General features: G+C 44.6%; 1 protein-coding gene across 7 annotated transcripts in view; it reads right to left on the minus strand.

Moving 5' to 3' along the window:
• The window catches only part of LOC117407247 (phospholipid-transporting ATPase IB-like), a 174325-nt gene that overhangs the window by 121001 nt on the left and 37763 nt on the right, over positions 1 to 15561 (minus strand). For all 7 annotated transcript variants that reach the window (XM_059030679.1, XM_059030674.1, XM_059030676.1 and 4 more), the window contains 9 exons: positions 15035 to 15110; positions 13664 to 13769; positions 12885 to 12967; positions 12422 to 12471; positions 12247 to 12316; positions 11423 to 11507; positions 10177 to 10316; positions 8208 to 8346; positions 6435 to 6499 (listed from right to left, as the gene is read on the minus strand). In XM_059030679.1, coding sequence (XP_058886662.1) covers positions 6435 to 6499; positions 8208 to 8346; positions 10177 to 10316; positions 11423 to 11507; positions 12247 to 12316; positions 12422 to 12471; positions 12885 to 12967; positions 13664 to 13769; positions 15035 to 15110 — 814 coding nt within the window. The remainder of the gene's footprint in view (positions 1 to 6434; positions 6500 to 8207; positions 8347 to 10176; positions 10317 to 11422; positions 11508 to 12246; positions 12317 to 12421; positions 12472 to 12884; positions 12968 to 13663; positions 13770 to 15034; positions 15111 to 15561) is intronic.

Here is a 15561-nt window from a genome sequence, read left to right on the forward strand (position 1 = left end):
GCAGTTGTGCCAGTCCCCTTGCAAAGTGAGGTGGAACCCATCTAGGGTGTGCATATAAATAGTGATCAGTCTACAGGAACCAGGGACTGAGGCAGATAGGCTAGCTCCTGCTTCAAGTAATCTTTAATTAACTACATTTGGTAACTCTGTAAGGTGGTGTTTGAATTAGCTGAGTTGGTGTGTGTGATTAGTACCAGGTGAGTGGTTTAATTGAATAGAAGTTGTTTTGCTATCTGATTGGTTTCCACGCAGTTGTTTTTTTAATATATATTAAGCAGCCTATTTTAGCGCCAGCCAGACGCGCCAGCCAACCGAAGAGCCTCAACAAAAGAGCCGGGAGTCTAGCTGTGGGAGTCTACAGGCAACCAGAAATCTGAGGCAAGATAGGTAACTGGTCCTGCTCCTACTAATTTGTAATTAACTATTTAAGTATTATTTTTATTAGTTGGTGTTTCAATTTAGGGAGGAGTGTGTGTATGTGATTTTAAACCAGGTAGTGTGGTTATTTGAATATTAAGGTGATTTTGCAATTTGTAACTTCTCAGGGAGGGTGGTTTGCATTTGGATTGGTCTCCACACAGCCTCCTGCAGTGGTGTGATCCCCTTTGAAGTGTGTAAAAGTATTGTCAATAGAGCAGTTAGCAGTTGTGCCAGTCCCCTTGCAAAGTGAGGTGGAACCCATCTAGGGTGTGCATATAAATAGTGATCAGTCTACAGGAACCAGGGACTGAGGCAGATAGGCTAGCTCCTGCTTCAAGTAATCTTTAATTAACTACATTTGGTAACTCTGTAAGGTGGTGTTTGAATTAGCTGAGTTGGTGTGTGTGATTAGTACCAGGTGAGTGGTTTAATTGAATAGAAGTTGTTTTGCTATCTGATTGGTTTCCACGCAGTTGTTTTTTTAATATATATTAAGCAGCCTATTTTAGCGCCAGCCAGACGCGCCAGCCAACCGAAGAGCCTCAACAAAAGAGCCGGGAGTCTAGCTGTGGGAGTCCAGCGAGGGGAGGCCTGCGCTGAGACGCTGTTCGACTAGATCCGAACCTACCAGCGCTCTGGAAGAAGCCATCTACTAGTCAGGTCTGTATCCTCCACCCCACTGCTCCTACTGTGCCTTTTGTCTTGCTTGTCCTGCTATGACTGTCTCTCACATCCCTGTTCTGTCCTCCCGTCCTTGTCCTCTGCCCTCCCTCCGCTGTTGCTCCTCCAACCCCTCTAACCTCATTTCTCTGCCTCTCCCCCCCCTCCCGCACACTCTCTGGTGCACTCTGGAACTGTCACTCTTCTGCTAACAAAGCTGATTTCATCTCTGCCTTTGCCTCCCACCTCTCGCTCGATTTCCTTGCTCTCACTGAAACCTGGCTGTCCCCTGATAACACTGTTACTCCTGCTGCCCTGTCCTCTCTCTACGTCCTGTCCCATACCCCGCGTCTCACCGGACGGGGAGGTGGGACGGGTCTTCTCCTCTCTCCCTCCTTACTCTTTTCTGTCCCCTCTGATCTCACCTCCCTCTCTGTCACTACCTTTGAATTTCATGCAGTCCAACTAACCTCTCCCTGTCAACTCCTGCTCATTGTTTTGTACCGCCCCCCTGGGCCTCTCACTCACTTTCTGGATGAACTCGACTATCTACTCTCCTCCCTCCCCTCTCTGTCTACCCCGACTGTCCTGTTGGGTGACTTCAACATCCATCTCTCCAACCCCAGCCACTCTGCTGGATTCCTCCCTCTCCTTCACTCCTTCGACTTCTGTCTCTCTCCGTCTCCTCCTACCCACAAAGCTGGCCGTCAACTGGACCTCACCTTCTCCAGGGCCTGCTGCCCCTCCAACCTCTCTGTCACCCCCCTGGACCTCTCTGATCACTATTTCATCTCTTTTTCTCTGTCTCTCCCCCCTCTCCCTGCTCCTCCTACCCCCACTGTCACCTCTCGCCGTAACCTCCGCTCTCTCTCCCCCTCTGTCCTTGCCTCCACTGCTCTCTCTCACCTCCCTCCTATCGACTCCTTTTCACAACTCTCCGTAGACTCTGCTACCTCCACCCTCTTCTCCTCACTCACCTCCTCCCTCGACTCCCTCTGTCCCCTCACCTCCCGACCCGCTCGCCCCTCCCCTCCCCATCCCTGGCTCTCCTCTGTGCTCCGCTCGGCAAGAATCACACTGCGATCTGCTGAAAAGAAATGGAAGAGAACCAAACTCCCTGCTGCCCTAGACCTTTACCGCACTCTTCTCTCCTCCTTCTCCTCTACTCTCTCCTCTGCTAAATGTGCTTATTTCCAATCTGTAATCCAAGCCTCCACTAACAACCCACGTAAACTATTCTCTACCTTCTCCTCCCTCCTAAACCCTCCCCCCCTCCTCCTCCCTCCTCTATCTCCCCTGACGACTTTGCCTCCTTCTTCTCTTCTAAAATCTCAGATATCCGCAAACTCTTTAACACCTCTCCCTCCCCCGCACCCCCTCCTGCTCCAACCCCTACACCCACTACATCCCCTACTAACTCGCCCTCCCTCTCCACCTTCTTGCCCCTCTCAGACTCTGACCTCTCCTCCCTGCTCCAGGGTCACAAACCCACCACGTGTGCCTTGGACCCCCTCCCCACTCACCTCTTTCAAGCTGCTGCTCCTGCTCTACTCCCCTTCATCTCCTCCCTCCTCAACACCTCTCTACTTTCTGGCATCTTCCCCTCTGCCTTCAAAAAAGCCTCGATCACTCCCCTCCTCAAAAAACCTACCCTCGACCCCACCTCCCTCCAGAGCTACCGTCCTGTCTCCCTCCTACCCTTCCTCTCCAAAACCCTCGAGCGGACTGTACACCGCCAGCTCTCTGCTTTCCTGTCCAACCACTCTCTGCTTGACCCTCTCCAATCTGGCTTCCGCTCTGCTCACTCCACTGAAACCGCCCTTCTGTCTGTCACCAACTCACTTAAGTGTGCCCGAGCTGCCTCTCTCTCCTCTGTCCTAATTCTCCTCGACCTCTCTGCTGCCTTTGACACTGTTGATCACTCTATTCTACTATCCTCTCTTGCTGACCTGGGGATCTCTGGCACTGCTCTGGCCTGGTTCTCCTCCTACCTCTCCAACCGCACTTACCAGGTAACCTGGCGTGGAGCAACCTCCACACCTCACCCTCTCTTGACTGGAGTCCCCCAAGGGTCAGTCTTGGGTCCTCTCCTGTTCTCTCTCTACACCCGCTCCCTGGGCCCCCTCATCGCATCCTATGGTTTCTCATACCATTTCTATGCTGATGATGCTCAGATTTTCCTCTCCTTCCCCACCTCTGACTCCACCATCTCCTCCCGTATCTCTACCTGTCTGTCTGCTATTTCCTCCTGGATGCACTCGCATCACCTCAAACTCAACCTCTCTAAATCTGACCTCCTTTTCTTTCCCTCCTCCTCCCCCTCCTCTGATCTCTCTATCTCTGTTCCTCTGGAATCTACCACACTCTCTCCCTCTTCCTCAGCTAAGAACCTTGGAGTCACCCTGGACCCCAGCCTCTCTTATTCCCAGCACATCTCCACTCTGGCACGCACTTGCAGATTCTTCCTGAGCAACATCCGAAGAATCCGACCCTTCCTCACCAACTATGCTACCCAGCTCCTGGTCCAGGCCCTGGTACTCTCCCGCCTAGACTACTGCAACTCCCTCCTGGCTGGCCTCCCTGCGTCCGCCACCCGTCCGCTCCAGCTCATCCAGAACTCTGCTGCTCGCCTGGTGTTCTCTCTACCTCGCTTCGCCCACGCTACTCCACTACTCCGCTCGCTCCACTGGCTCCCGATCACCGCTCGCATCCAGTTCAAGACTCTTGTACTAGCCTACAGATGCCTTGATCAGACTGCACCCAGCTACCTCCAGACCCTCATCTCTCCCTACACCCCCACTCGACCTCTCCGCTCCGCCTGCACTGGAAGACTGGCTCTACCTCCGCTACGCTCCCCTGCCTCCCGAGCCCGCTCCTTCTCCACCCTTGCTCCGCAGTGGTGGAACGACCTTCCTACAGATGTCAGGACTGCCCAGTCCCTGACCACATTCCGGCGCCTCCTTAAGACTCACCTCTTCAAACAGCACCTGTAGAACTCCTCTGTTGTATCCTGGGACACTATCACCCTTCATTTAAATATGCTTTATTTTGCTCTTATCTGCCCCCTATTTTACTGCATTTAATCCTGTACCTCAGAATATTGTAATCTGCCAAGTGTTTAATCTGTAGTATTTTGTACTTAATCATATCCTGATGTAACTATCACTACTTAATCATATCCTGATGTAACTTTCACTATTATCTGCTGTATTATTGAATTGTGGTTTGTCACACTTGAGAATTATTGTATTTCTTGTTCTTATTGTATGACTTATATTGTAACACTTGAATGTATTTGTATTTGCTTGCGATTGTAAGTCGCCCTGGATAAGGGCGTCTGCTAAGAAATAAATAATAATAATAATAATACAGGGAAAGCCATACATTATTCTGCACTTTCCACACGATGCCAGTATCTGGAATGTCCTAAAAAGAAAAGTAGTTTGCCTTCCGTTTCTCTCTCCCTATCTCGGCATAGCTGGAATTCAATACCATACCCAATCCGTCACACACAGAGCCACTTCTGAATACTGGGCGTCCCTCTGTAATGTCTGCAGCGTTGATAACACACTGAACGCATTCTTCAAGTCCTAACGAATGCATGTTACTGAAGAGCAATGCATTTGTGCAAGTTTAGTGCTGTTTTAAAATCAGTTTTCATGTATATTATTAGCAATGTTACTGTCATCCCCTCTTTTCTTCTGTTAAGGATCTGTTGTTTTTTTTGCTTGTATTTTATACTTGAAATATGCCAATAGTTGAAATACAAGGCTATCGATGAAAAGCTGGTGCTCCCTCCAGGTACCGAATCACTTCATGTGTTGTTGTTCAGACTCACTGCAATAGATTTACCAGTTTGCTTGTAAGCAGTCTCTACATAAATGAGATGTGCTGTGCAATCCATGTTGCAGATTTGTTCTAGAGCGCTCCCCTTTGACACATCATTCTCATATACAATGAGTCTGCCTCTCACCTATGAAGCGGATGCTTCCTCATTCCTATTGCTTTGTGTTTTAGGTTTTTGAAGGCTTCGTACCTCTTGGCTGTAGCTCCCACTCTCTCAGGATTCTGTTCATGTGGCTGTTCCGAGGGTTCAAACCCGTACGGGAGAATTATCTTTAGCATATCACCTCTCAAAGACAGGGAACTGTTTCCCTCGCAGCATGAAGAGGGAATTTGATAAATCTTTCTTTTTCGGAATTGTTTAGAACTGTGGCCGTAACTTAGCCTCTTATTGCTCACGGCAGAAGCTTCACAAATTCCAGCCAGCTCTCATTAGAAAACATCACAAAACATGTCCAGCCTACTTCAGCAATGGGATGTTTGGTACAGAATTTTAAAACATTTACAACAGAGTGATGAGCATCAAATGCTCCCGTCTGCGTCCCATTACCAGTGCGCTGGACTGACATACTGCAGCCAGTCCTAAACATGCAACTTTACCTTGTCCTTAAAACACAACACCATACCGTCTTTAAAAGTCGTAAAACTAATTTAATTAACAAACTAGCAAAGCTTTCATTGAAACATGAGTGAAGTAAAGTATGTTTTTTTTCAAAGTCTGTTTTAATGAATAAAATCCAGTTTGATATGAATGAAACTGTGCTGCAGGCTTCTGATCGTCTTCTATAACAACAGTCCCAGGGGTTAGAGCAAACTTTACTTTATTAATAACAAAGCATTCTTTAAATAATTCACAAGTAAAGCTGTGTGAATAGGCAACAAAGTCTTTAAAAAAAACAGTTAAAGTTAAAGGCAATTTATGTGAACAGAATGTAAGCATCATTAGATCCGAAGGTCAGAAAAGCAGCAGTAACTAGCACAGCATGTGCTTTGAGCAGGCTTAACCCATCTCCTGAGTAACATTAATCAACGTGTACAATGCACGCAGCCACCTAACAACTGCAAACATCACTACTGCTTTCATGCTTTGCCCTTATTGCAGATTTGTTCACACTGTGTCAAATGGTAATGAGTTTCCATCTATTATAGTGAGCAGTGCACACACTTTGGAAAGGGAGGGGAGCAGGGCATTAGCTCAGTATGATTCATTGCCATCGCCAGCACACACCTTCAGCAGACAAGCCTTACAGCCTGAAACCATCAACAGAGGTTCCGCCAGTCAAAACCCAGCATTCATTCTGTCAGTGAATGCATTCTTGAAAACATAACGTTACTGAAGAGCAATTTATTTCTTGGGTTAAACAAAGAGTGCTCACTACCTTAGCACTGCAAGTTTTAGCACTGTTTTAAAATCAGTTTTCTATACATGTGTGTGTATTTGTGTGTGCATACGTATACACACACACACACACACACACACACACACAGAGCAACAGAGAAGGCTGACTTACGTCCAGGGAGTCCTCGTTGAGGATGATCAGAGACATGCCGTGGGAGATGAGTCTGCAGGAGTAACCTGGGAGAGAGGGAGGGCAGTGTCAATACAGCAGAGCAGGAACACACAGAGCAGGCACCGTGACAATGCAGGCATGCGCAACACTCCTCTAACTGTCTGCAGCAAACGAGAGAGTCAGCCACTGAATGGACAAGGCATCCCAAAGCGCTTCACATACACATTTACACCTGGAAATCACAATACAAACAGATGACTGACAAAGCTGATTATTCCTTATTCCTAGCTGGCTTTTAATTCACAAATAAAATGTCACTCACTGAATCAAGGACTTCTGGTCCCACAACAGAACTGGAACTGGATATAAGGAATAACAGAAACCCTGACAGCATGCTGGGATAATGATGGAAAAAAGGACCGCGTCTCAAACACTTTACTGTGTCTCAAGAACTACTGTGTCTCATGCACTTTACTGTGTCCTAGGACTGGGCCTGCCTGAGCCAGAACTGCTTCACTGTGACTAGCAGCTATTCTCTTTAAGCTATTTTTAAACTGTTTAACAGTAAGCAATTCAGGACCTCGTTGTGTTAGTCACTGTCTTGGTCATGAGGCATGCAGGAATCCTATAAAATGTCTACTTCAGGCTACGGCTGAGACAAGTCAGATGGCCCGTTGGTAGTCAGTGTGCATAGCTGTTGGGCTGGGAGGTCACAGGTTAGATCCACCAATGTGTCTGACCCAGCCAAGATCCACACCGTAAATCTTAGTGCATAATGCACACCTGGTCAGAAATGACATTTTTGGCAATTACTAATTCAAAGAATGTGGCTCCTCACGTGCTGATGCTGCCCGCATTTCCCACTCTAGATGGTGAAAACAATCATGACAACTGCCTTGTTCTTGCAACAATCTTCACCAAACTTGTATAAAAACCTCTTCGTCTCTGATAGGCGTTTGATTGCATTTGGCTACAGTCCGATAAACTTTATTCAAATATGTGTAACCCTTCAGGCACTGTGTGATTATTCTGTGATCCTGAGGCCCCTCTGTATGAGCATGCACTGTTTCTTCTGTGTAATGCCCATGTGTACAACACAAAAAGGATGAGCTTGACAAAAAGAAATCTCTGTGGGGACCACGTGAAAAACAAACAATCGTATTCAATACTCCAGTGAAAGTGCACTGAATGGGGACTAATGCAACAGGAGCAAGCAGCATTTACCTGTGCTGTTAATGCAGACTGTAGTGTTAGACACTGACTCGTTTAACACTGATTGTGGGTCGGTGAAAACTCGCTTCGTATCCCATGATTAAATCACTCAAGAGTTTTCTATTTGAACTGGGCAGTTTTTCACTTTAGCCTGTTGAAATCGGTAATGCTTCCTGAAACAGACTGTTACCAATCTGATAAGATTCATTTTCTAGCTGACAGTGCATTAGCAACAGCTGTTGCGCGTCATCATTATTTTTACCCCCCCAGTGCAAGGTAACCTAGAGCTACATCCTGTGGGAACTTGTAAGACTGGAGTGGGGAGGCAGTTTAAATCACTGCTAATACTTCCTATTACACTTCAACAGAGGGGGCAAACAATCTGTCACATCAAAAACGGGGAACCAGAAACACTTCAGCCAATACTTGCGATTGTTTCTGAGGTGGGGTTCTCTCCCCTTGCAAGTCCTTGTTGTATTATTAGAATATAAGCTCATAGTAATACTAAGTAGCTGTGGTGGTGGACTTGCAAAAAAAACCTATAGAATTACCGCCCCTCACCGATGTTGATGGCAGTTTCCTGCTTGTCTCCCGTCAGGATCCATATTTTAATGTCTGCTCTCATGAGGGTGGCTATAGTCTCGGGGACCCCCGACTGAAGCCGGTCCTCAATCGCTGTCGCCCCGAGAAGAAGGAGGTCCTGCAGAAACACATACACAATTACACACTCATAATGAAGAACGAGGCTCTGCAGAAACACATACACAATTACACACTCATAATGAAGAACGAGGCTCTGCACAAACACATACACAATTACACACTCCTAATGAAGAACGAGGCTCTGCACAAACACATACACAATTACACACTCCTAATGAAGAACGAGGCTCTGCACAAACACATACACAATTACACACTCCTAACGAAGAACGAGGCTCTGCACAAACACATACACAATTACACACTCCTAATGAAGAACGAGGCTCTGCACAAACACATACACAATTACACACGCATAATGAAGAACGAGGCTCTGCACAAACACATACACAATTACACACTCCTAATGAAGAACGAGGCTCTGCACAAACACATACACAATTACACACTCATAATGTTGCAGAATGAGCTCAAAGAGGAATCAGAAAGTTAATGATAAATGGACATGGTTAACTCAGAGGGCATCATGTACTGTGCTGCAGGGCTAGGCAGCTTTGTGCCATTCCACCCCAGGTTTTATAGGTAAAGATTCCCTGGTCAACAGTTACATTGGTTCTGCTTAATAATGAAGCATGTAGCTGGAACAAAGTTTAAATGTGCGAATACATTCTTCATATCAATACAGTAAAGCCTAACCTAACACTTTTTATACAGTCCCAATCTGATTCTCCCTAACAAGGCGGTCCCCCTGTAAACTGAAGTAAAGCCTTGCAGAAATCTGATTTGTATTGAGCAGTGCCTCGTTCACCTGGTAAGGGTGTCCAGCAGCCCTGTTTTATTACAGTGGACGCTGCAGGTGAGCAGAGGATGGTAATTGCCACTGTGGTGTTATTCAGCCCAGTTAGACAGACTCAGGTTATTTTCACCAGAGTTTTAAAGATTAACACTGTTGTCAGTTCCTCCACTGCGCTGCCCAGCTTCTCTGCAACAGCAGTGCTGACAGCAAGCCCTGGATTAAATAATGCAGTGATAAACTAGGGTAAACACCGCCAGGGTGGCAAGATAAAGCCTCAGCTAGGTAAGCCGTACAGCACACTGCAGAGCATATAACAGGACCCCAGGTCTTCAGCAGCTCATATCTATGGAACACAGAAGTAAACCTGCTTGTGGGGGAGGGAGGATGTTAACAGCAGTTTTGCATTGAAAAATTCAAAGAGATAGTTGCTGTTTCTGCTTTTCAACAATGAGTGACCGCTTTTCAACAATGAGTGACCAGGAATTACACAAATGACCTATTATCTTTTTGTTATCCCTTTTTTGAGTATTAATTGACAGGTGATAACAAAGACTATGCTTGCTATAAATCATCAAGTCAATCTTCTAACCATTTGTAAAAAGACATGTGACAGTAAAACACTCCGTGGACTAAAACTAAGCATGAAGTGAAGATAACCGGCAGAGTTCATGCTGCGTTCGTGTATTAAAGGATTCAAGGAAGAAAACAGCAGCCAATCACAAAAGAACCCCCAAAAATGTCATTTAACTTGATGTACATTTTCAAAACGAGACAAAATAAATCTAATCCACTAGCTTCTCTGATTCACCATTGAAGGATGAAGGAAAAACAAGATTTATTTTAGCATCCTGCACTGCCCCCTGCTGGTGCAACAGATACAATGTCTTACAATAGAAAAGTGAAATGACCTTTCCTCACTGATGATGGCCTATGACTGTGACAGTATGCTATATTGAACCAATACATAACGAGTAATACCATACAGAGAATGCATTTCCAGCGATTAAGGACTGGTTGGATGAGTGGTATTACATCACAATGGGGAGGAGGGGTCTCATTGCTGTTACACACCTTTTCAATGATCTCGTAGCATTCCTCCAGTTTCTGCGCTCTGTCCTTTAAAATGGTGCTGACTCTGTTATATTCCTGGAGCCATTCCTGATAGGAGCTCTCCGTCAGGTCTGCATATGCAAAGCAGAGCGTCCTCAGACCTGACACAAGGGATCAGATGTGGTGAGACTGCATCAGTAACACTTCATACTTCCAGCAGTGTGCAAATGAATTAGAACAGCCCAAGAATCATCATTGATATCCTTTATATACCTGCCTGCATGAAAACCTCTGCTGGGGGAGAATTTACATTTCCGCTCAGTAATCATTGATAAGGAAACATGAGGCACTCGTGTGTGAAAATGTTAGACCACTTTGTGATTTAATCAGGCGTCTTAAACAAATTCTGAAAAATCTCCTGCGTTTTAACATTTGTGACGAAGTGTTCCTTTTCTCTTCAATCAAGAGATCCTTTATGTTTATAACAGAGTGCTAGTGCAGCACCAACCGATTATTCTGATTGATCTCTCAACAGAAATCAGGTGCTGACAATCAGGTGAGGATCACTGCTGTTGATCGGGCTAATTCACAAACAAGAGAAGAAACAGCTGCTTGGATTGGTGATGACTGCTGCTTTTCTTATTTCGTGGAGCACATCGATCCACACAAACCCAAGCAGCTGTTTCTTCACTTGTTTCACTTGAAAGGTGAATCAGCCCGATCAACAGCAAAGACCCTCACCTGTGCAGAGCTTGATCCGAATAATCGAGCAGTTGGTTTGTGCAGCTCCACAGGGTACATGTAACATCAACATGCTGGCATTTCAAACTGCATGCTAGGGTAAAGAAGCTATTATAACCAAGGCCTTACAATAATCAGCAGTATTAATACAAGCCCCCATGTAATAGTAATGGTGATTTCTGATACCTAATTATTCCCAACTCCATTAGTTTAGTGGCAGTCAGAGTTGGTGAAACAACTGCCCTGGAAGAGATCAGGTGCCAGGAAAACACAGCGTACATGTTCTACACAGGGTTGAGATATTACAAAAGTAGCTTACATGTTCTAAACAGGGTTGAGATATTATAAAGAACTGGAAGACCACTAGCACAGCAGTAGGGAGGAAACGCTAACAAGGAAATTGAAGGAACTGGTTTATCACTCCTATAACAGGTGAGGGGTCTGTTAAGGTTTTGAATCCCTGCCAAGCTCTCTCGTTGAAATGTCCTTTATTGCAGAGGGTATTGGGCACTGCAGTGACTCTTACCTTCAGTAGCAAACTGCTCGAGATGGGATAAGGTGAGGTCCTTGTACTGGGAGCTTTCTCCGAGTCTCTCCATGATCACGTTGTCCTGCGAGTAGAAGGACGGATCAATAGTTGTCTAAGCAAGTGCTGTGAGCGTGCGCTGCGCTTGTGGTCTGTACAGCAGCTTCAATACAGCAGGGTATTAAATATCCTGTGCTGCAGCTGTGGGATTACTCTGCACATTCTTTGGGAGACTTATTATGTGTTTGTAGCAATCAGACAAGAAATGAGCCTCCCTGCTGTGGGTTATGAGTGGGTATACAGCACGGCTATGAGTGGGTATACAGCACCGTTAAAAATGACATAACTGTTTCATTTGGAGCACAGTTTCCAACGAGACCTGAAAGCAAACTGTGGTTTTCAAGTGCGGCAGCAAATTAAGAATTTTACTGATCAAAATCTGAATCAGACTTACACAGACATAAAAAGGTTGAAAAATCTCACCCCTGCACAACAAAAAATCTAATAAAAACATACCGTTGAAAGAGTATCTTAATCAATTTTACATATACAGAAATGTATAAATACATATTTAAGACAACAGAAAAGTACTGTGTGGTGTACTCTTCCGGGATGGGAATAAGACTCCTATTGCATAGCAGTTTCACCCATTCCTAGGTTTTACTACCAGCTTGCTTAGCCACAACATACATGTAACAAGCTCAGGTGTGTCTGATCAAACTCCTAGTAAAACCAGGAATGGATCAAACTGCTGTGCGACAGGAGTCTTATTTCCATCCCTGCTGCTGGTGCGTGGTACAGCAGGTAAGGAGTGTAATACTCACAGCCCCCTTGCAGTACAGACGCAGCTTCCCAGACGGAGTTCTCACAATCACTGACATTCTCTTTCGGGAGCTGTTTGAAGAAGGAGAAACGTCACGTGAGGGAGGCGCTGCTGAATGAGTTAAACTGATGTGTCTAAACAGCGAGAGACATGAGCAGGTAAAAGGGATTGAGTACCTGGAGAACTCCAGCACATTGAGCAGCTCGTAGCTCTGTTCTGCTCCTCTCTGCAAGACAAATGAAAGCAATGAGCAAATACAAACAGCACAGATTTCTAAACTCACATTTTGCATTATTTGCAGCCATGATTTCAATTCGCTTCTCTTTATTCCTGGGTTAATAGCAAGGTATGCATGACATTGGGTAACACTTTACATTGCCTGTCTGTTACTACATTATAATTAGACTGTAACTGCATGTGCAGTCACATAGTTATTACATGGTAAATACACAACCACGCGTGTAAGAACAGTGTAATGGCTAACAGCATGTTTCCTTGTTGTAATAAAGCATGTTGCTGCATTGTAACAATACAATCAGATGTGTAATTACTGTGTTACTGCAGTTTAGTTAAAGACACTGGAATGTTATCAGATACACGTGTGGCTGATGGGTTGACAATGCAATATGCAAGACTTACAGCATCAATGATAACGGAATGGGGTGTTCTTCCAGTGAAGACGAAGCCAAGTCCTTTTGCTCCTTTCACTAGAGCGCCTTCATCTGCAATGCAATCACAGAACTGTATCACATGGAAAACATAATGATTAGCACAGGGATACAGAGCCTCTTCATTTAGGACACTGACACATCCCTGTAATTCAGGGGTATTAAAACAGAAAGGGTGACCTGACGCTTGCTGTCACTCAGACAGTCAGTGTTCTTTGGAAGCCTGGGGCTAGTTCTATCTATAATGATTTCTGAACAGGCACACATAAGACGGCTTGCTAGCTAGCAGCCTGCTAAGCCCTAGCAGTGCTTTGTGAAACTGGCACCTGGTAATCTTCTGATTGAACTACACAAATAACCTGACAATACAGACTGCCATAAGCAATGCATGTACTGTATATGCTGGTCTGTGTCTAAAACTGGAGAATAGGCTCTTATCTAATGCATATAATTATTAACTTCAGTATAAGTTAATAAAGTAGGCAGCTCGTCGAGTTCCTGGGTGTAGAAGAGGAAGCTGGCTTGGTCGTGGGATCGGAGGACACCACTGAACCTTCAGTTCTGAGCGGAGTGGGGAATTGATGCAGTGAGGGGAAAAAAAAACTAATTGGACATTCTAAATTGGGGAGAAAATTTGGTGTAAAATAACTGGGAGCTCTAAATTAAAAACCAGAGGTGTAGTTTTTCAATGGGTGCACAGAGCCCTCTCCCTCAATGCCTGGACTGTGAAGCGCATCAGAGGAGTCTCACCTGGGGAGGACGCTTGGTAGATGATCTGGTCCCCATCTTTCTCAGGCACTACAGTGTGGCACACAGCCAGCAAGGTGAGGAACTCCCAGATCTGCGGGGCTGTGACCTACAGCAGGAAGGGCAGGTTACAGCAGCACGCCGTCTCTTTAGGATTCAGTGCACATTTCTGTCGGCTCTTTAAAGGTTTGCCCCTGAATAATGCTTTAAAATCAATTTTATTGCCTCGTTAGCTTTATTAATATTATTGTTGGTCTCCTTTTTTTGATTGCTTTGAGAATCTTTTAGTTTTTTTTAATGTACAGTAGTGTGCACATCAGGTATTAGAACACCTCAAGATGTGTCATTGATATCCTTTATATACCCACCTGCATGAAAACCTCTGGGTGTGAGAATTTCAATCTCCGGTCAGTATTCAGTGATATAGAAACAATAGGCACCCGTGTGTGGAAATGTTAGACCACTTTGTACTTTAATTAGGCATCTCAAACAACTTCTAAAACGTCTCAGGCATTTCATCATTTGTGGCTCTGTGTTCCTTTTCTCTTACTATTTAAAATGCATTGCATGTGGGGCTTGTTAAAGTAATCAGTTCATTTAGACAATCACCAATTTGTCTACTGTATTTTGACAATTTTCCAAGATTTCCAGTTACAGTGGTTTGATTTCAAATCAAAACTACAGAAGCAATGGGGTGTTCCAATAAATGTGTGCACTACTGTAAATTCAGCATGTACGACTGTAACACAGGAAGTAAATCCACAGACTTGTGGTAGGAATAATTAGCGTGAAATTGATGTTTTAAAAGCCATGGCTGGTACAACTTAACCCAACTGCACACATCAAACACACGTGGGCTGTCTTAAACCCTGTACAGTATGTCTTTACAATATAAGCAGTATACTCAGACAGATACACACAGATTCACTCACGTGGTTCTGTTCAATATTAGCAGTATACTCAGACAGATACACACAGATTCACTCACGTGGTTCTGTTCAATATTAGCAGTATACTCAGACAGATACACACAGATTCACTCACGTGGTTCTGTTCAATATTAGCAGTATACTCAGACAGATACACACAGATTCACTCACATGGTTCTGTTCAATATTAGCAGTATACTCAGACAGACACACAGATTCACTCACGTGGTTCTGTTCAATATTAGCAGTATACTCAGACAGACACACAGATTCACTCACGTGGTTCTGTTCAATATTAGCAGTATACTCAGACAGACACACAGATTCACTCACGTGGTTCTGTTCAATATTAGCAGTATACTCAGACAGATACACACAGATTCACTCACGTGGTTCTGTTCAATATTAGCAGTATACTCAGACAGATACACACAGATTCACTCACGTGGTTCTGTTCAATATTCTGTATTAGTGCAGGATCATCGAATTCAGTAGAACTGTGGCTGCTGTTTGGCTGGTGCCTGCAAATGAAATCAAATTGAAAGAAAATGAATATCTTGAAATGTAATATTAAAGGGCTTCTAACATCTCCATTGATTGCAGCAGTGTTTCACATCCTGTCAGCTCTGTGTCTTCCTAAAACCTCCGGGACCCCTTTTAAAGCAAGGGCCACTTCAATGCAAACCTTATGGGACCAAAAGCATGTTATCCCAGTGCAAAGTTTGCGAAAGCACACGTTGGTTTTGAAAAACTCAATAAGGTTATCTAAATTGTTTCTGATTGGTTTTGTAATATTTCAGAAAATGCTAACACAGTGAAAAAGCATTACTATATATACACACAGACACATTTTAAAATTCTACGGCAGTTTTTTTTAAAATTATTATTATTATTTCAGTGAGGGAGGGCCAAGGACTTTTTTCTACATTTACAGGAATACATGACTCTTGCTTGTAAGCTCTGTGTAGGCAA

The sequence above is a fragment of the Acipenser ruthenus genome, chromosome 9 (assembly GCF_902713425.1).
Source record: "Acipenser ruthenus chromosome 9, fAciRut3.2 maternal haplotype, whole genome shotgun sequence".
Classification (NCBI taxonomy): domain Eukaryota; kingdom Metazoa; phylum Chordata; class Actinopteri; order Acipenseriformes; family Acipenseridae; genus Acipenser; species Acipenser ruthenus.